At 48.9% G+C, this 20,595-nt stretch overlaps 1 protein-coding gene across 1 annotated transcript in view; it reads left to right on the top strand.

The window, feature by feature from the left end:
- Window positions 1-858: 858 nt before the first annotated feature.
- Window positions 859-20,595, top strand: part of LOC138779383 (low-density lipoprotein receptor-related protein 8-like) — a 38,799-nt gene continuing 19,062 nt past the window's right edge. The window contains exons 1-3 of the mRNA XM_069956593.1: window positions 859-876; window positions 2,270-2,398; window positions 7,118-7,246. Of these exons, the coding sequence (XP_069812694.1) occupies window position 2,398; window positions 7,118-7,246 (130 nt within the window). The 5' untranslated portion in view covers window positions 859-876; window positions 2,270-2,397. The remainder of the gene's footprint in view (window positions 877-2,269; window positions 2,399-7,117; window positions 7,247-20,595) is intronic.

The following is a 20,595-nucleotide window of genomic DNA, read 5'->3' on the forward strand; positions in this document are numbered from 1 at the left end:
TACATAAATCCTGTCACAGGCCGAGTCCAGCGACTCTTTCCCTCTCCTGAGGTAAATCTGCCACAGAGGTTATAGAGGGGGGCTGCACCTAAGTGTTAATGGTGATGGTGGACCTTGTAGTTCCTCTGGGCCTTCTCTGTTACTGCTGCCTGAGGTGATGGTTGAGACGTCTTTGGTGTTGATGAGGCGCAAAGTAAAGCAGACAACAGGGAGTCAAAGCTTTGAGGTGCCATGGGGACCTTACCTGAACTTGAGGTAAATAACATTACAGTCCATATCCGCACAGTAGCTTCCAAGATGGCCGTCAGCCAGAGCGGGTCAGCTGCGTTGGTATGGAGATTTGTGGTAATAAGCAGTTGTCCTTTTGCCAGTGAACGACAAACCCAGGAGTCTTTTTAGTTATCTGGACCATAAGCCGCAATGTTGCGGATCCCTAAAAGTACTGAGGGTATGTCTACGATTTGCCCCTCAGTTTAGAGGATGCGATAAAAGGTGACCAAGCTTCCTCTCCTGACATAAATAATCTTCATGGCTTACTAACCTCTGTCACACCAGCCCAGTCCTTGGTGAGGTGGCTCCTAGTGATCTCCTCACAGCGTGCGGTCTCCCCTGATGATGACTCTACCACACATAACCTCCTACTCAGGGGATTCCTGTCACTCCTGGGCTTTTATGTGGAGCTCATTTACATAGCCCCACCTCTTTTCTGGATGTTTCTCTGCTAAGGGCTGCACTTCTCCCAGGAGGCAGTTGGCGGTGCTGTTGTATAACTCCCTCAATGTGGTGTGTGTGTAAATTGTGACCCCTCTGTACCTCACACCATCTCTATCATACACAATATAACAAATACATATTAATAAACAGATGCACTACAAGGTTCTCTAGACTCGACAATCCCCTTTAAAATGGTTCAGGACAAGTATAACTCTGCAACACTAGACAAACTCTGCTCTGCTACATCTCTATGTTTTATATTTGAATCTTCATCCGACGTGGGTAGAGAGGTGTAATCTAACTCGTCTTCCCTTCTCACAGCTCCGAGAGGTCCCCCGTGTCCTCTTAGGAGCGATCCGAGCAGATAATTCTGCCTCCCGCTTGATGCCAGTAATAAGTGTTGTCATGGTAGTTGGATGATGCTCCGGAGGTTACAGGAAACCCGTCGGGGGGTGAGATCTCTGATCTGGGAGGGACGGTGGACAGAGTCACTATAATAGCCGCTTATCCTGTGTCTGAAGCGTTATAACTGATTATAAAGCTTGTATTGGAGTAGTATAGAAATGTATTGAGGCAATGTCCACAGACTATGCTGTAAGTGTGATGGAGGAAATGATATGTCACATCCATCAGGGTGCGGGTGTTCAGATCCTGACCAATGGCTAGATAGAGCTGAGAGAAGCGCACAGCTGAGTGCTTCACTCCCCTGATTTACTAGTAATTGGTCTGTTTTATGTTGTGTTTGAATCTCTCTCTCTCTCTCTCTCTCTCTCATCTCTATAATGTCAATGATCTCTCATTATCTGATTCTGAGTGTTCGGACCCCACTGATCGCTGGATAAGGTTGGGAGAAGTGCACGGCTGAGCACTTCTCTCCCTGGCTCATTATAGACTTATAATGGAGCTTATCTCATGGAGAGAGGCCAAGATTGCACTGAGCCTTCTCCCGGCTATATCTAGGGATCAGGGGATCTCGGCACCCAGACCCCAACCTCTGAAAATGTATTAAAGGGGTACTCTGTCAGAAATCTTTTTCTTTTAAATCTACTGGTGTCAGAAAGTTATATAGATTTGTAATTTACTTTAATTTAAAAATCTCCAGTCATTCAGTACTTATCAGCTGCTGTATATCCTGCAGGAAGTGGTGTATTCTCTTCAGTCTGACACAGTGCTTTCTGCTGCCACCTCTGTCCATGACAGGAACTGTCCAGAGCAGGAGAGGTTTTCTATGGGGATTTGCTGCTGTTCTGGACAGTTCCTGACATGGACAGAGGTGGCAGCAGAGAGCACTGTGTCAGATTGGAGAGAATACACCACTTCCTGCAGGACATGCAGAAGCTGATAAGTACTGGATGACTGGAGATTTTTAATAGAAGTAAATTACAAATCTGTATAACTTCCTGACACCATTTCATTTGGAGGAAAAAGATTTTGGCCGGAGTTCCCCTGTTATTATCATTCAGTAAAGTTTTATAAAGTGACTTTATATATTAGTGCTCTGGAATTAAGGACGCTTTATAAATAGATAATAATAATATCCTAATTCCTCTTGCAGCTAAAGCAACCTGCGCCGAGAGCGACTTCACCTGTGACAATGGCCATTGTGTGTTAGCCCGATGGAAGTGCGACGGTGAGGAGGAATGTCCAGATGGAAGCGACGAGTCTGAAGCCACCTGCAGTTACAGTAAGTGTGAACAGGGCTGAGGTGGGAGCCTGTCCCTACTTATGTCCTCATATCACCCTGTCCCTACTAATGTCCACACATCGGCCTGTCCCTACTAATGTCCACACATCGGCCTGTCCCTACTAATGTCCACACATCGGCCTGTCCCTACTAATGTCCACACATCGGCCTGTCCCTACTAATGTCCACACATCGGCCTGTCCCTACTAATGTCCACACATCGGCCTGTCCCTACTAATGTCCACACATCGGCCTGTCCCTACTATTGTCCACACATCGGCCTGTCCCTACTAATGTCCACACATCGGCCTGTCCCTACTAATGTCCACACATCGGCCTGTCCCTACTAATGTCCACACATCGGCCTGTCCCTACTAATGTCCACACATCCGCCTGTCCCTACTAATGTCCACACATCGGCCTGTCCCTACTAATGTCCACACATCGGCCTGTCCCTACTAATGTCCACACATCGGCCTGTTACTTTCATTGTAGTTTACAGGGGTCGATGTTTGGCTAAACACCTGCAGGAAGTGGTATATTCTCTCCAGTCTTCCAGTACTTATCAGCAGCTGTATGTCCTGCAGGAAGTAGTGTATTCTCTCCAGTCTGACACAGTGCTCTCTGCTGCCGCCTCTGTCCATGTCAGGAATTGTCCAGAGCAGTAGAGGTTTTCTGTGGGGATTTGCTGCTGCTCTGGACAGTTCCTGACATGGACAGAGGTGGCAGCAGAGAGCACTGTGTCAGACTGGAGAGACTACACCACTTGCTGCAGGACATACAGCAGCTGATAAGTACTGGAAGACTGGAGATTTTTAAATAGAAGTAAATTGCAACTTTCTGACACCAGCTAATAAAAAAAAAAATTGCTAGAGTACCCCTTTAGCTATGTGATCTTGATGGTTTAATAAAAAAAAAAAAAAAAAAAAGCCCTGCTTTCCATTCATCTCCCTTAGGAATGAGCAGAAGCCTCAGCACAGACTGCTCCATGTGCACAAGCCCTTAGGAGGAGTCGGTGAGCGCTATAAGACCCCAGCAGCGGTTGCATCGTGCACCTCTATTATACTACCCCCCCCCACCCTTATAATTAACCCCGTATGGTTCCCCTTTTGTTTTCTTCCCTTCGTCGTCTTCTGATCAGTGTGTAAAGGGCGAGCGTTGCGGCCTGGCCGGCGGTGTGTGATATAACGTATGACTCCGCTGTTCCGGAGCCGCAGGTCACGGCAGCAGCTTCAGAGCGGATAATTCCAGCACTGTTTCACGCCTCGGCCGTTCTCTCTGCGCTCCGTCCATCACACAATCCCGGGATCCGCGCGGATCGGCTCTAATGCTTCTATTTCCCACTAATAACGATGAGGGAGATTCCCATCATCCGTGAGAACGGTGGCAGCGACGGCCGGGTGTTCTGAGACTGTAATTTATCTGACATCTGTCTCAGGGAGGCCTAGATCTGATCACAGAGCCATCGTGCAGATCTCCGGAGGGGGAGGGGAGGGGGGGGGACGGTATAGAGGAAAAGCAATTTTTATTTTTCCCTGAGAACATTATTGTGTGATGATGCTAAAATGTCAGCGTCCCCCGAGATCGGAGGGAACGTCTGTAATAACACTTCTCCTCTTCTGCGGAGAGTCAGGCGGTGCGATGATAGAGACTGTGACAGCAGATGAGACGAGACGGTGATCTTTACTGACTGCGTTATTTCAGGGTGACCCAGGTTTGTTTTAAAGGGGTACTCCAGCAAAGAAAAAAATAGTCAAATCTAGTTATATAGATTTGTAATTTACTTCTATTTAAAAATATCCAGTCTTCCAGTACTTATCAGCTGCTGTATGTCCTGCAGCAAGTGGTGTATTCTCTCCAGTCTGACACAGTGCTCTCTGCTGCCACCTCTGTCCATGTCAGGAACTGTCCAGAACAGCAGCAAATCCCCATAGAAAACCTCTGCTGCTCTGGACAGTTCCTGACATGGACAGAGGTGGCAGCAGAGAGCACTGTGTCAGACTGGAGAGAATGCATCACTTCCTGCAGGACATACAGCTGGTGACTCCAGTGAAGTGTAAGCTCTTTGGACCAGTCTGGTGTCTGGAGTCTAATCTTAGGTTCCTTTGGTCCCTATGGGAATCGGCCTTTTCTTCCCCGGCCTTCAGGCACAGCCGTGGGCGCTATATGCGGTGTGCGGCAGACGGAACATTTGAAGGTTCTCTTTATGAGGGCAGACTTCTCAGGGAGATGTTTGTCTTGTAAATGTCGCGGTGTGAAGGGCTCTCCCCATTAGCATAAATGAGGAGTCCAGGTGTGAGGCTCCCCGGGAGCGCTCCGCACTTGGTGTCTCTGTGGCGGTGGTGGTGATGAATATGGATGGGCTCTACCCGCTGCCGAGAATGCCGCTCTGTCATTCACTGCGGTGTCACAAGGAACAGAAGACAGATGAATGGCCGCCCGGTAACCTGCCGGCATCACGGACACCGGCGTCATCCTGCCACCCTAACAGTATATGATGGGGGTCCTGTAGTGTGCACTGTCTGGCGGTCCTGTAGTGTGCACTGTCTGGCGGTCCTGTAGTGTGCACTGTCTGGCGGTCCTGTAGTGTGTATACTGTCTGGCGGTCCTGTAGTGTGTATACTGTCTGGCGGTCCTGTAGTGTGTATACTGTCTGGCGGTCCTGTAGTGTGTATACTGTCTGGCGGTCCTGTAGTGTGTATACTGTCTGGCGGTCCTGTAGTGTGTATACCGTCTGGCGGTCCTGTAGTGTGTATACCGTCTGGCGGTCCTGTAGTGTGTATACTGTCTGGCGGTCCTGTAGTGTGTATACTGTCTGGCGGTCCTGTTGTGTGTATACTGTCTGGCGGTCCTGTTGTGTGTATACTGTCTGGCGGTCCTGTATGTATTGTCCTCTACGTCTCATGGTCCTCATCAGTGTTACGAGCCCTTCAGGAATGAACGCTCCGCTCTCTAATAAATCAGTCTGTCTTGATTCTGCGCTGAGATGTAAGTAACGCGGTGCCCAGCGGAGCCGGAACGTGGAGACAATGAATGTAATGTTGTTGTAAAGAAGGAAACTGCAGCACAGGAGTGCGGGGAAGTAATCCGGGCTTTTATATAGAAGGACTCCGACTAATATAGAACTAATTACCGGCAAAGAGGAAGAGGAGGACCCCCTCAGTGCCGGACCCTGATAGGCGGCCATGTGATTAGCAGCTGTATATTCATGAGGGGGGAGGGGGGTTACTGGCATCGGGCCAATCCCACCGACCCTCATCCTTTCATAGCCGCTGATCTTCCACTCTCCGCTATCCCCCCCCCATATATAATAATCTCTCATTACTGAACGCCGTCATTTAACGACCTTTCTTTCTGGGGATCAGTAATAAGGTTTGATCCGCTGATCCGGAGGCCTTGGCAGGAGCCGCAGCTTTAACATTCTCCGGCCTTTTCTTTTCTCCCTGACCTGCTGGGTCTTTGTTAGAGTATTACAGCGTATATATATATATACACAGTGGCGATCCCGGAGTGGGGAAGAACAATGTGCGATCAGTGGATGGAGGGGCAGGCGATGGGCAATGTAACACAAAGACTATGTCGGTATATACCACCTAACCTCCAATCATGGAGTAAGGGGACCTTGGCTCTCCAGCTGTTGCAAAACTACAACTCCTATCATGCCTGGACAGCCAAAGCTTTAGCTCTCCATGCATGATGGGAGTTGTAGTTTTACAGCAGCTGCATTGGAGCTCCGCACGCTGCAAATCTTTCCATTGCAGTTTTACTTCTGGCTTTTGATGAAACACTAAGTAACATAACGTTCTCCGTGTGACCCCGGAATCATCCCCGATGTCGCCTCCGCTGTTCTGTTTCACCAGCAAATCCTAAATCCATCTCTGGAGGTTTTGCCCACTAAGAGCAGATCTGTACACGTCTCTGACAACCCATATCCTTGGGGTAACCTGACGCTGAGCGGCTCGGATGCAGCCAACAGTAAAATCTGCCATGGCTGACTGCTTTACGTTCCCAAGTAAATACTTATAATAAGACATAGAGGTTATGTGTAACTTAAAGGGGAACGCCAGCAAAAATATTTTTATTTCAAATAAACTGGTTTCTGAAAGTTATATATATTTGTAATTTACTTCTATTTAAAAATCTTCCAGTACTTATCAGCTTCTGTATGTCCTGCAGGTGTGGTGTATTCTCTCCAGTCTGATACAGTGCTCACTGTTGCCACTTCTGTCCTCGTCAGGAACTGTCCAGAGCAGGAGAGGTTTTCTATGGGGATTTGGACAGTTCCTGACATGGACAGAGGTGGCAGCAGAGAGCACTGTGTTAGATTGGAGAGAATACACCACTTCCTGCAGGACATACAGCAGCTGATAAGTACTGGAATACTGGAGATTTTTAAATAGAAGTCATTTACAAATCAGTGTAACTTTTTGAAGCTAGTTAATTTAAAAGAAAAAAAAATCCTCTGGAGTAGCCCTTTAAGTGTCTTGTCTGACAAGTTACATTCTTTGTTCTTGTCATCTTGATTTGGCGTGATGTTTGGCCGTTTCCTTGTTACCCCTCTACTCTATAAACCTTGTATGCCTTAAAGGGGTACTCCGGAGGGGTCCATGGACCCTCTGATAGGCGTATAGCTAATAGGATTATTATTGTATATAGGGTCTTGTGTAGTTTTTATGCTTCGCTGTTGACTTTTATGCTTTTCCCTAATTTCTCTTGCAGTGAAGCAGGTTTGTGCTGCGGAGAAGTTTAGCTGTGGAGAATCCAGCAATAAATGTATCCCGGCCACCTGGAGGTGCGATGGAGAGCGGGACTGTGAGAACGGCCTGGATGAGAAGGACTGTCCGACCGGTGAGTTATTGCCAACAGGACAACTTATTTCTGATAAAACTTAAAGGAGAACGAATCTGCCCTGCTGCTATGTCCCTATAGGGAGCAGAGGAGGAAGATCTGGGTCTTACCTTCATCCTTGGCGCTGTTCCTGTGCAGTTTTATTGTATTGCTCTGTACGGTAAGGTCGTTAGGAGCGCTGCCCCTCCCCCAGAGCGTCAATCCCCCCACCCACACACACACATTGGCAATCTGGGGGAGGGTCAGTGCTCCTAACAGCCGTACCGTACAGAGCACTACAGTATGGGAACGGTGCCGAGGAGGGAGATCTTCATCCTCAGCACCCCGTGTGTAGTAGGGACATAGCAGCAGGTTAGATTGGTCTACCACACTCATAGTTCCCCTTTAATAACGTTAGCAGTTGGATTTCATTTGTCTGATCCGTTAGTTCTTGGGGGAGATAAGCTGCTGCCTTGCACATCTGTAGCTATGTGTGATCCTGCCTTCCTCTACCACCATGTTAGATATTATTCAGCCAGTAATAAGAGGGGCTTTACATACAGACGTGCAGGCTTTACCCAGCTTTCCTCCTTGCTCCTCTCTCCGCCGTGCTCTGTATACCCGGGGGGCTCGGCGCCATTGGTTACCCCCACCCCAGAGCCCTCCACATCATTGTCTTTCATGTTATCAGAATCCATCGGTACAGTGGGAAGCCCTGGTGGGCCGGTAACCCCTTTAGTGTTGGCATCCGTCCCTACAACAAACAGACCACTGGAATTGGCCAGACACACAGGAATGATATGGTTCTACACGGATTACGCAGATCGGGGCCCTTATGTTCTAACAATCGGCAGGTCTGGCATTGAGGCATTCTGGGTACTTACCAGATCTCCATGAATGACTATGGTAATCTGGTAATCTACCGTGATAATCGCCCTGTCTCCACTTCTCTTTCTTGAGCGAGGACGTGTAGGCTGATGGATACGGTATGCGACCATCACAGAAAAGAAAAGCAGAAAGACCCCAAAGGAGGAGAAGGAGGGGGGGGGGGTGAGCCAGGGCGGCTGTTCTGGTGGCCATCAGTTTTGCCATATAGTGTAAGGTTAAAGGGACAAAACAAACACATAGAAGACACTGAGCATATAGATGATAAAACTCCCCTGGTGGCCTAGTGGAAGATTAGGAGATTCTAAAGTGCTGCGCCAAATCCTTAAGGGAACAGTCAGATGTTTATTTGACTCCCATTCTTAAAATGGTTGGGGTCCCAGTGCACGGACCCTCACCAGTCAGCTAGTTGTACCCTATCCTGTGACTAGGCAGCAACTTTTAATCTTGGGATAACGCCTATAAACAAGGTTCTCCAAGATTACAAATAGAACGGCAACTTTCTTGCAAAAACAGCACCACCCCTGTCCTCAGGTCATGTGTGGTATTACAATTCCACTCCATTTGCGCTGCTTCTGGAAGAAAGCAGCCATGTTTGCTGCGTCATTTGTGCAGGGTTGGATAAGCTGTCTGCTTTCTTCCAGAAACAGTGCTGCACCTGTCCATAGGTTGTGCCTTGTTAGTAGTTTGGTGCCATTGAAGTGATTGGGGGCTGAGATATGTTTTTGTCTAAATACTAGCATTCTTATTAGGGCTTTAACCCTTTCTGTGGGAAATGCATTATGGTAAATCCTATAATAACATATTGCAGTTGTATTCCGTGAGCGGTGTACAGGCTGCCGTATCCCGGACCTACAGCGCCGCAGTGATCAGCGCCATTTTTCCAGCTACTTTTCCAGTTTATCCAAATTTATCATTTCACAACTTTAAAAACTTTAAAAAAGAAAAAGTTTTGCAGAAAAAACACAACACTGAGGCAGATGAGCCGAAACCGTGAAATCAGAAAGCGTCGTCCATCCTCCTTGTTGGCCGCGCTGGGGATTGCAATACCCGCCTGGCAGACATCAAACACGGAGCGGACTGTGGGAGCTGTCGACTTGTCCCAAACACTTTCCTTCTGTAAGATCAGGCCGGGTGCAGCCGGCTTTGTATAAAACATCACACGCTCCCCTCATATATGTTTCATGGAGAAATAACTCGGCACAAAGTTTTCTCTATATTCGGTGAATGCAGATCAGGGCGCGCTGACGGTGTACCTAAGAGAGGGGGTCCCCGGGGACCCCAGATCACTAATAGGGAAGCTAAATAAATAGGAATATGCAGATAAGGACGTCAGGAGAGAGAAATACACATTTAACCGAAAGTAAACAGCGCCTTCCGGGGACGCGATTCTATAGACACAGACGACATGGCGGCTGCAGGCATAGCCGTTATTTATCCACACTGCGCCCATCACCAGTAGCTGAGATACCAGGAGAGAAGCCGCAGAGCCTTCAGCTACAGGAAATAAGACTCTTATTTTATAATTAGTTTCCATTAGCTGAGTTACGGTAAATACCACAAGCCTGTTTGCCCCCTGTATATAGGACCCCTTTGAAGGTAGTGGCCCTCTTGTAGGTAGTTTGTTTCCTGTAGGTAGTTTGCCTCCTGTAGGTAGGACCCCATTGGAGGTAGTGGCCCCCCTGTAGGTAGTTTGCCCCCTGTAGGTAGTTTGCCCCTTGTAGGTAGTTTGCCTCCTGTAGGTAGGACCCCCTTGGAGATAGTGGCCCCCTGTAGGTAGGATCCCCTTGAAGATAGTGGTCCCCTGTAGGTAGCTTGCCTCCTGTAGGTAGTTTGTTTTCTGTAGGCAGTTTGCTTTCTGTAAGTAGTTTGCCTCCTGTAGATAGGACCCCCTTGGAGATAGTGGCCCATTGTAGGTAGTTTGCCTCCTGTAGGTAGGATCCCCTTAGAGATAGTGGCCCCCTGTAGGTAGTTTGCCCCCTGTAGGTAGCTTGCCTCCTGTAGGTAGGCCCCCCTTAGAGATAGTGGCCCCATGTAGGTAGTTTGCCCCCTGTAGGTAGGCCCCTTTGGAGGCAGTCGTCCCGCTGTAGGTAGGACTCTGTTGACCTTGTAGATAAGACACTCCCCCCTCCAAAGGTAGTCTCCCTCTGCAGGTAGGACTCCCCTGTACTTATTTTGCCTCCTGTGTAGGCAGAGTCCCCTGAAGGTAGCCTGCCCCATGTAGTTAGGACCCCTCTAAAGACAGTTTTCCCCTATGAAGGTACTGCCCCCCCAAGACTTTATAACCAAGTAAAAAATACCTCCTCTCAGCTCTGCGCAGTCACCGCCATGTTCGGCTCCCACATTTTAAGCTTCTTCCTGCAGCCACTAGAGGCCGCGAGCGTCTCTACCTCTGTGACGTCGCTTATTTGCACATACTAGAAGAGACTCCAGCCTGCTAGAAGAGATCACAGCCAAGGTTCGTGCAGCAACGCCAAACCACAGGCATCCAAGCGTGTGTCCTGGTGCTGTCATGCCCACCGGAATGCCAAGTGCCCTGGTTTGGGACCACTGGTCTAACAGATACTGAAGTGGTCAATGAAAGCCATAGTCCACTAGCTACTAAGAACCTTGTCCATGCTTGGGTTCATAAAGTCCATATCCATGTTTTCCTGGACTCCCTAGGACGGCATCCAATTTCTCCAGCCACCATTATTCAACTGCTGCACGCTCCGGTTCAGATGAACACAGGCATGCTCAAGGTTCGTTCATTTCTAGTAGCTGCTAAAGTGGTATATGCCGACCATAGCCTACCAACTACTTAAGCAGTCTGTGCCATCTATAGTCTACCAGCTACTAAAATGGTCAACATCAGTCAGTGTACTATCAATCATAGTCTACTAGACACTGAAATGGATATTGCAATCCATAGTTCACCAGCTTCCAGAGTGGGTCCATGCCTGCCATAGTCTACCAGCTGGGTCTATACTAGCTATAATCTAAAGGTGGCTGGAATAAGTTCATGGCAGCCATAGTCTACCAGCCCCTGAAGTGGTCTGTACCCGTCATAGTCTACCAACCCCTGAAGTGGTCAGTGCCGGCCATAGTCTACCAGCCCCTGAAGTGGTCAGTGCCGGCCATAGTCTACCAGCCCCTGAAGTGGTCAGTGCCCGTCATAGTCTACCAACCCCTGAAGTGGTCAGTACCCGCCATAGTCTACCAGCCCCTGAAGTGGTCTGTACCCGTCATAGTCTACCAACCCCTGAAGTGGTCAGTGCCGGCCATAGTCTACCAGCCCCTGAAGTGGTCAGTGCCGGCCATAGTCTACCAGCCCCTGAAGTGGTCAGTGCCCGTCATAGTCTACCAACCCCTGAAGTGGTCAGTGCCGGCCATAGTCTACCAGCCCCTGAAGTGGTCAGTACCCGCCATAGTCTACCAGCCCCTGAAGTGGTCAGTGCCGGCCATAGTCTACCAGCCCCTGAAGTGGTCAGTGCCGGCCATAGTCTACCAGCCCCTGAAGTGGTCAGTGCCCGTCATAGTCTACCAACCCCTGAAGTGGTCAGTGCCGGCCATAGTCTACCAGCCCCTGAAGTGGTCAGTACCCGCCATAGTCTACCAGCCCCTCAAGTGGTCTGTACCCGCCATAGTCTACCAACCCCTGAAATGGTCAGTGCCGGCCATAGTCTACCAACCCCTGAAGTGGTCAGTACCCGCCATAGTCTACCAGCCCCTGAAGTGGTCAGTACCCGCCATAGTCTACCAACCCCTGAAGTGGTCTGTACACGCCATAGTCTACCAGCCCCTCAAGTGGTCAGTGCCGGCCGTAGTCTACCAGCCCCTGAAGTGGTCAGTACCCGCCATAGTCTACCAGCCCCTGAAGTGGTCAGTACCCGCCATAGTCTACCAACCCCTGAAGTGGTCAGTACCCGCCATAGTCTACCAACCCCTGAAGTGGTCTGTACCCGCGATAGTCTACCAGCCCCTGAAGTGGTCTGTACCCGCCATAGTCTACCAGCCCCTGAAGTGGTCAGTACCCGCCATAGTCTACCAACCCCTGAAGTGGTCTGTACCCGCCATAGTCTACCAGCCCCTCAAGTGGTCAGTGCCGGCCGTAGTCTACCAGCCCCTGAAGTGGTCAGTGCTCGTCATAGTCTACCAGCCCCTGAAGTGGTCAGTGCTCGCCATAGTCTACCAGCCCCTGAAGTGGTCAGTGCCGGCCGTAGTCTACCAGCCCCTGAAGTGGTCAGTGCTCGTCATAGTCTACCAGCCCCTGAAGTGGTCAGTGCTCGTCATAGTCTACCAACCTCTGCAGCCGTCCATTCCATCTATAACCTACCAGCTACTGAAGTCGTCCATGTCGGCCATAGTCAACCAGTTCCTACCCAACATGCAGGTAGATAGTCATGATTGTCATCTATTAGATGCTGACGGTGGTCTGGGGAAACATTATTACCACTTGCCGCCATGTTTAGTCATCTTGAGGTGTTTTATATTAGGTCGCCATTGACTGTAGGTTGCTCTCACTATCGCCTTGTACACACTGATATCACCGACGCCACCAGGGATCGGCTTTTGCCGCCATTTGTCAGTACGGGAGCTCATTGTAGCAGACCACCTGACCATAGCCGCTGGTTTGATGGGGGTCCCAGCTTAGGCCACATGTTTAACCCTTATTTTCCCTCTTGTCAGTGTTCCTCCTGTTCTTACTGTAGGGACTGACCGGCCGCGCTCCTGGTATCACCCTGTTTGTGTAGGATGCCTGGATAGTGTTTGATTTAGGATTTTCTCTGTATCTCGCTGGCTTGTTCGTGATGGTTGCCGTAGTTACCGCCTCTGATACGGGGAGGACCCCCGCGCACGTGTCTCTTTGTCTTCCTAGAAAGATTAAATGAGTGACTGGCCGGGGAGTCATGTGACGTGATGGGAGGTCATGGGGTTTGTCCTCCGGTCTGCAGATACTCCCTCCATCTTTAACTCTTACCATCCCATGCGTCGGGGCGCTGCAGCCATTGTCAGATCTCTGCCCTAATATAACATATAATGGACGTGTTCCCACCGGACAGACATGATGCCCGCAGCGGTAACACGATGTACAGAGACAAATGTGCAGCAGATGGAGTAGATTTCAGTGCGGATTATGGGAATGTTTCACCCGATGTATCTGATATTACCAGTAACTGCAGATGATGGTGGATGGGACCTCCCTGCGATGTCCATGCGGAAATACAGTGATAAATCTGCAGCGTCTGTGGGATAACTCACAGGTTATGGGCTAAAATCTGCACCGTTGTATATGGGATCACTACACTGTGCGCGGGATCACTACACTGTACATGAGATCACTACACTGTGCGCGGGATCACTACACTGTACATGGGATCACTACACTGTACATGAGATCACTACACTGTGCGCGGGATCACTACACTGTACATGAGATCACTACACTGTGCGCGGGATCACTACACTGTACATGAGATCACTACACTGTACATGAGATCACTACACTGTGCGCGGGATCACTACACTGTACATGAGATCACTACACTGCGCCAGGAGATTACTACACTGTACATGAGATCACTACACTGTACATGAGGTCACTACACTGTGCATGAGATCACTACACTGTGCGCGGGATCACTACACTGTACATGGGATCACTACACTATACATGAGATCACTACACTGTGCGCGGGATCACAACACTGTGCGCGGGATCACAACAGTGTGCGCGGGATCACTACACTGTACATGAGATCACTACACTGTGCGCGGGATCACTACACTGTGCGCGGGATCACTACACTGTACATGAGATCACTACACTGTGCGCGGGATCACTACACTGTACATGAGATCACTACACTGTACATGAGATCACTACACTGTGCGCGGGATCACTACACTGTACATGAGATCACTACACTGCGCCAGGAGATTACTACACTGTACATGAGATCACTACACTGTACATGAGGTCACTACACTGTGCATGAGATCACTACACTGTGCGCGGGATCACTACACTGTACATGAGATCACTACATTGTGCGCGGGATCACTACACTGTACATGAGATCACTACACTGCGCCAGGAGATTACTACACTTTACATGAGATCACGACACTGTGCATGAGATCACTACACTGTGCATGAGATCACTACACTGCGCCAGGAGATTACTACACTGTGCGTGGGATCACTACACTGTACATGAGATCACTACACTGCGCCAGGAGATTACTACACTTTACATGAGATCACTACACTGTGCATGAGATCACTACACTGTGCATGAGATCACTACACTGTGCATGAGATCACTACACTGTGCATGAGATCACTACACTGTGCGCGGGATCACTGCACTGTACATAAGATCACTACACTGCACCAGGGGATCACTACACTGTACATGAGATCACTACACTGTACATGAGATCACTACACTGTGCGCGGGATCACTACACTTTACATGAGATCACTACACTGTGCGCGGGATCACAACACTGTGCGCGGGATCACAACAGTGTGCGCGGGATCACTACACTGTGCGCGGGATCACTACACTGTGCGCGGGATCACTACACTGTGCGCGGGATCACTACACTGTGCGCGGGATCACTACACTGTACATGAGATCACTACACTGTGCGCGGGATCACTACACTGTACATGAGATCACTACACTGTACATGAGATCACTACACTGTGCGCGGGATCACTACACTGTACATGAGATCACTACACTGTGCGCGGGATCACTACACTGTACATGAGATCACTACACTGTACATGAGATCACTACACTGTGCGCGGGATCACTACACTGTACATGAGATCACTACACTGCGCCAGGAGATTACTACACTGTACATGAGATCACTACACTGTGCGCGGGATCACTGCACTGTACATAAGATCACTACACTGCACCAGGGGATCACTACACTGTACATGAGATCACTACCCTATGACCCTCCCCCCCCCCCCCTCCCTGGGAGCTGGGGGGGGGGGTTGGCTCCTACAAGAGACGTGTGACCACTAACACACAGACGTCACACAGTACTTATAGCGTAACACCCGCCCCTCCAGCGATTCCCATCACACTCTGCAGTCAGTGAAGATAATCGGTATAGACAGTGAGGTCAGTCAGGTGGAAGAGATTTCTGTCACTAATGACATTATCACCCGCTGACTGTCGGCAAAGCTGATGGCGTCCGGCTGGTGCCACAAAAAAAATCTCTAGTCCTTAAAGGGGTACTCCTGCGAAAATGGTTTTCTTTCAGGTCAGCTAGTTTCAGAAAACTATACAGATTTGTTAATTAATTCTATTTAAAAATTCCCAATCTTCCAGTACTTATCAGCTGCTGTATGTCCTGCAGGAAGTGGTGTATTCTTTCCAGTTTTCCAGTACTTATCAGCTGCTGTATGTCCTGCAGGAAGTAGTGTATTCTCTCCAGTCTGACACGCTGCTCTCTAGGGATTTTATGAAGATGTGGCAATGTAGACACAAGTGGCCAGTATGGACACAGCACATTGTTTTATTTTTAGATATTTTCTGCTTGGATCCGACTTTTAGTCACAAAAGTGAATTTTTATGCAGTTTTTACAATTTAACAAAATTGCGTACAGGCGCTGATGCATGTAACATGCTGAGGGACATTGCGCCAAATGTAACCGGACAAGATTAATGGAGGGTTACTATGATTTATTCTATAATTCAGGGTTTATATGAAGGTGCTGAAGCTCCGCCCCCTGCGCTGTCCATAGTCATTTCCTGTCAGTCATTGTATTATTTATTGACATTACTATCAGAAAATAGAAGTATATTAGATAACAAGTGATGCATTGTCTTTAAGAAAAGACATCTTACATGGCTCCATAGCAGCGAGACTGTCCGTCCCTGTATGTAGCTGTCCGGAATTCCAGATGTGCTGCCAGCCAGCCCAGGATGGCATCAGCGCCCAGGCATATACCCCTGGCTGCTCCGTCTGGCTGTTTAACTCCTAATCAGGAGCGCATACAGTTAAATCCCGCACTGTGTTTGATAGGGCAAGAAGACATTGGCTCCCGGCCCTGTCAATCGCTCTTCTGGCCAGAGGCAGCATTACACCTCCTGCCACAAGAGGCCGCTCTTTCCTCAGCGCTATGGCACACGAGCTGAGAAGAGAAGCTGGAGACGAGCGCTGCAGGTGAGAAGGTCTTATTTACTGATGGTTTCCTGAAGCCTAAAGACTTCCTGATCAGTATTTCCTGCATGAGGCCTTATTATCTGTTAGGCTATGTTCACACTACGTAAAAGTACGGCCTTTGTTGCCGATGGCAACAACGGCCGTGCTTTTACCGCGGTGGAACAATGCCTGTTGTTCTATGGGATCCCGGCCGGAGCGTACACACATCGTGTGCGCTTCGGCCGGGATCCCATACACCGCCGCAAACAACTGACATGTCAGTTTTCTGCGGCCAAAATTCAGTGACTTCCAGGCGCAGAAAGACCTGTCAGTTCACACAGTGAAGCGAGCGGCTCCGACACTTGCTTCATTGTGCGCTATGGGAAGCTCTGATGCGCCCGCATCAGAGCTCTGTGGCCAAAAGGATCATCCGGCCGGTCTCTTACGTAGTGTGAACATAGCCTTAGGTCTTGTTGTGAAAATTTCTATTTGTCAGGAAGTGTGCCATATTTTAGAGTTTAGTGGTCATGCTCCACAATCTAGTGCATGAAGTACAAAAATCCATGCTACAGTTCTTTGTGCTGACAGAATTGTTAATGGTTAAAATGACCCCAGAGTCATGCTGTGTTTTATTATCCCATAAGTAGTTTTATCTTAGACCCTGTTCACACGACCATTGTGGCTTTAGCCTAAACTGAGCTATAACACATCCGTTTTCCTGCTAGATCCCACTGCCTTATAATGGATGGTATGGTAGTAGACTGTGGTAGTCACACTGGTCGTGTATGATTGTGCACCTTCCATCCTGGCGCAGTACAGTCAGTTTTATCATACATTCCATAGTGTGGTCACTGCGGCCTGATGGGACTTGTGTGTTGCTGCTCCACCCAGTGGTCATTTTATGGAACTGCATGCAGGCTTAATAAATGGGAGGGGAAAGTCTATAAAAAGTGGAAATGATCTGTTGCAGTTACATAAAGGAAATCATACAGGGCTCATCATGACCCCCCCCAGCAACGCACACCCGTCTCCCAATCTGTAACAGAGCTCCTAACTCAGTGTATAGGACCAATAGAACTGTCCAGAGCAGGAGAGGTTTTCTGTTTCAATATATTTTTTTTGTCAATAAATTTTTGCAAAGAAAAGTATGAGGCAAGAGAGGTTTTCTATAGGGATTTGCTGCTGCTCTGGACAGTTCCTGACATGGACAGAGGTGGCAGCAGAGAGCACTGTGTCAGACTGGAGAGAATACACCCCTTCCTGCAGGACATACAGCAGCTGATAAGTATTTGAAGACGGCAGATTGTTTTAACAGAAAAAAATCTCTGGCGCTTTCTAGCAGCAGTTGATTTGAAAGAAAAAAAAATGTTTTGGTGAACTACCCCTGTTAGGGCTTGGTTCACACCTGTCCTGTTCACACCTGTCCACATGACCTTCTTCCCAACATGTCGCTATGAAAGGAGCGTTACTCTTCACCCATTCTGCTTAGCAGAAATCACTTCACAGCTTGCTGACATCTGATCGTCCGACTATGAAAGCTAATAACTGTAATATAAAGCTGGGGGTACACCGAATCACCCCAATAATAATAGCCTCCCCTACCTACAGCATCACCTCTGCACAGGTCACTGAGCACGCCCACAACATTCTTCTATAGAAATCAATGAGTTTTCCGTTGAATGGTTCCATAGATGGTCCCCTATATGCACAGGCAGGATGACTGCGCCCCTATATGCACAGGCAGGATGACTGCGCCCCTATATGCACGGGCAGGATGACTGCGCCCCTATATGCACAGGCAGGATGACTGCGCCCCTATATGCACGGGCAGGATGACTGCGTCCTATGTGCACGGGCAGGATGACTGCTCCCCTATATGCACGGGCAGGATGACTGCGCCCTATGTGCACGGGCAGGATGACTGCTCCCCTATATGCACGGGCAGGATGACTGGCGCCCTATATGCACGGGCAGGATGACTGGCGCCCTATATGCACGGGCAGGATGATTGCGCCCCTATATGCACAGGCAGGATGAATGCTCCCTATATGCACGGGCAGGATGATTGGCGCCCTATATGCACGGGCAGGATGAATGCTCCCTATATGCACGGGCAGGATGAATGCTCCCTATATGCACAGAACACATGATAAAATAAATATACAACCAGAAAATAAATGGTTAGATAGGGAAGGTTTCACTATAAAACTTTAATGACCTAGAACAAAAAATGTCTTACGTTCCCTGTAAAGGGACAAAAGCCTCAACGATAAACATAAAAACAATGTAGACAAAAAAAAAAAGACAAAAACCCTGCAGTAGGAAAGTTACAATAATAGGCCGACAGGCCTGGGTCTTCACCAGGGATGGGGAACCTGCCGCAAAACTACAACTCCCATCATGTATGGACAGCCAAAGCTAAAGCTCCCCAGGCATGATGGGAGTTGCTGGAGGGCGGCAGGTTCCCCATCCCTGATCTACACACCGGCTTATGTCAGAGACCATGTCAACTTGGAAGTGAAAGAATGTGGTGGAAAGTTTTTCGTGTTCTCTATTAAACAATGCCCACATAGGGGCATAACAATGACTGTTTACAGTCCAGAAACAGCACCACCACTGCCCCATGGCCACAGGTAGTATTGCAGCTCCTCCCCTTTAAATAGAAAGCGGCTGAGCTGCAGTACTGTAAACAGCCCATAGACTATGGTGGCGCTGTTTTTGTAATCCCAAAAGGATTTAGCAGCAGAATTGCTACACAGGAAGGCTCTATCTTATTGGGGAACTATCTGCAGGGGAGGAGACAGTACCCTGCGCTTATGTTCGCATGTGAAGATCATTTTTTTACCATCACAGACAGCCTCATTTTCACTGAATCTTCACTTTAATCAATATGTAAATTAGGTGGTTTGGTGCCCTGGGGGTGGGACTACCACCTCACCTGTCCGCACCTCATGTATATTTAATATTTATAATATATTTGTAGGGGACACGTTAGTTTAGGGTGGAAAACCCCTTTAAGGCAGTGTCACTCATCACTGGAGGGCACTGGATAAATACTCATTATTAGAGTCGGGCCGGCCGGGTGTTGATTGGTGCACTCAGTGCCGTAGTCCCGCCCCCAGTGCACCAAACTGCCTAATTTGCATATTAATTAAAGTGACGGTTTACTAAAAGGGCGCTGAGGATAAAGGTAACGAAATACCCCTCCTTCTTAGTGCCCCCGGCCCTAACAGCAGGTTAGTCTTCTCATCCGCTGATCCATTTCCCTTTAAAGGAATTTTTTCGAGGAATCTGGAACTTGGTTCCTCTGGTTGGCGGATTTATCCTGTGATAGAACGTTCACAGATCCTGAGGCCACGGAATCGGTGGTTGGCGATCGCTAGGATGGACAACTTTAACCTTGCATCCCTGTGACTGTAGGACGTCCAGCTTGCGCGCCTGTCTTTTCGGGACGCTGTCGGGGTTGTCCTTGTAGCGTGCGATTTCTGGAGACTCCACCTGCCATTCCACCTCTCTGTTCTCCAGGACGCGCTTGTGTCTATCCCAAACCTCTTTCATGACTTTGAGCTCTTGACTGGCGACGTCTTCCTTCTTCTTAAGAGGTTCGAGTACTCCGCTTCCGTAGCGGTAGGGCTTCTCCTCGCTGTTGAGTATCTGTACCATCCATGCTCCGTCTTTGACGTATACCTGGACGGTGCACGGCTCTTCCTCCCCTAATCCGGGGACCACACATCGGTTGAGCAGGACTTGAGCCTTCAGAAGATCCATGGCGGCTTCGGCTCCCTCATCCCAATGGCAGTTCTCTATTTTGCTGCTTAATATTTTGCAGAATATGCCGAACCCTGGAACGTATTGGGCCGCGTCCTTTAAATGGTTGAGGAATTTTGTCAACTCTTCGGCATCTGGAGGCGACCTCATATTCTTCGCCTTCTGTATAGTATTCTTGCCCAGTCTTACTCCATTCTCACTTATTTCTCTGCCTAAAAAGTGCACTTGGGGCCTGGACTTTTGCATCTGGCGTTTTTCAAAGCCGTTGTCCTCCAGATGGCGCCACAGCGTATCCGTGAAGTTGTCGCACTCCGCCTTGGTTTCTGCGGATATTAACATGGTGTCGGTGAAGAAGGTCAGGCGTTTCCGCATGTTCTGAGGCAGCTGATCAAACACTTTCTCCAGGGCGTCAATTACTTTATTCCACCTACACGGATACCCTGCGGGCAGCCGGTTCCAGACATATTGCTCGCCCAAGAGGGTGAAGGCGGTTTTGTACTTGGTGTACGTGTCTAGAGGGATTTGCCATTCCGCATAGTAAAGTCTGACAACCGAATAAT

The sequence above is a fragment of the Dendropsophus ebraccatus genome, unplaced genomic scaffold, assembly GCF_027789765.1.
Source record: "Dendropsophus ebraccatus isolate aDenEbr1 unplaced genomic scaffold, aDenEbr1.pat pat_scaffold_737_ctg1, whole genome shotgun sequence".
NCBI lineage: Eukaryota > Metazoa > Chordata > Amphibia > Anura > Hylidae > Dendropsophus > Dendropsophus ebraccatus.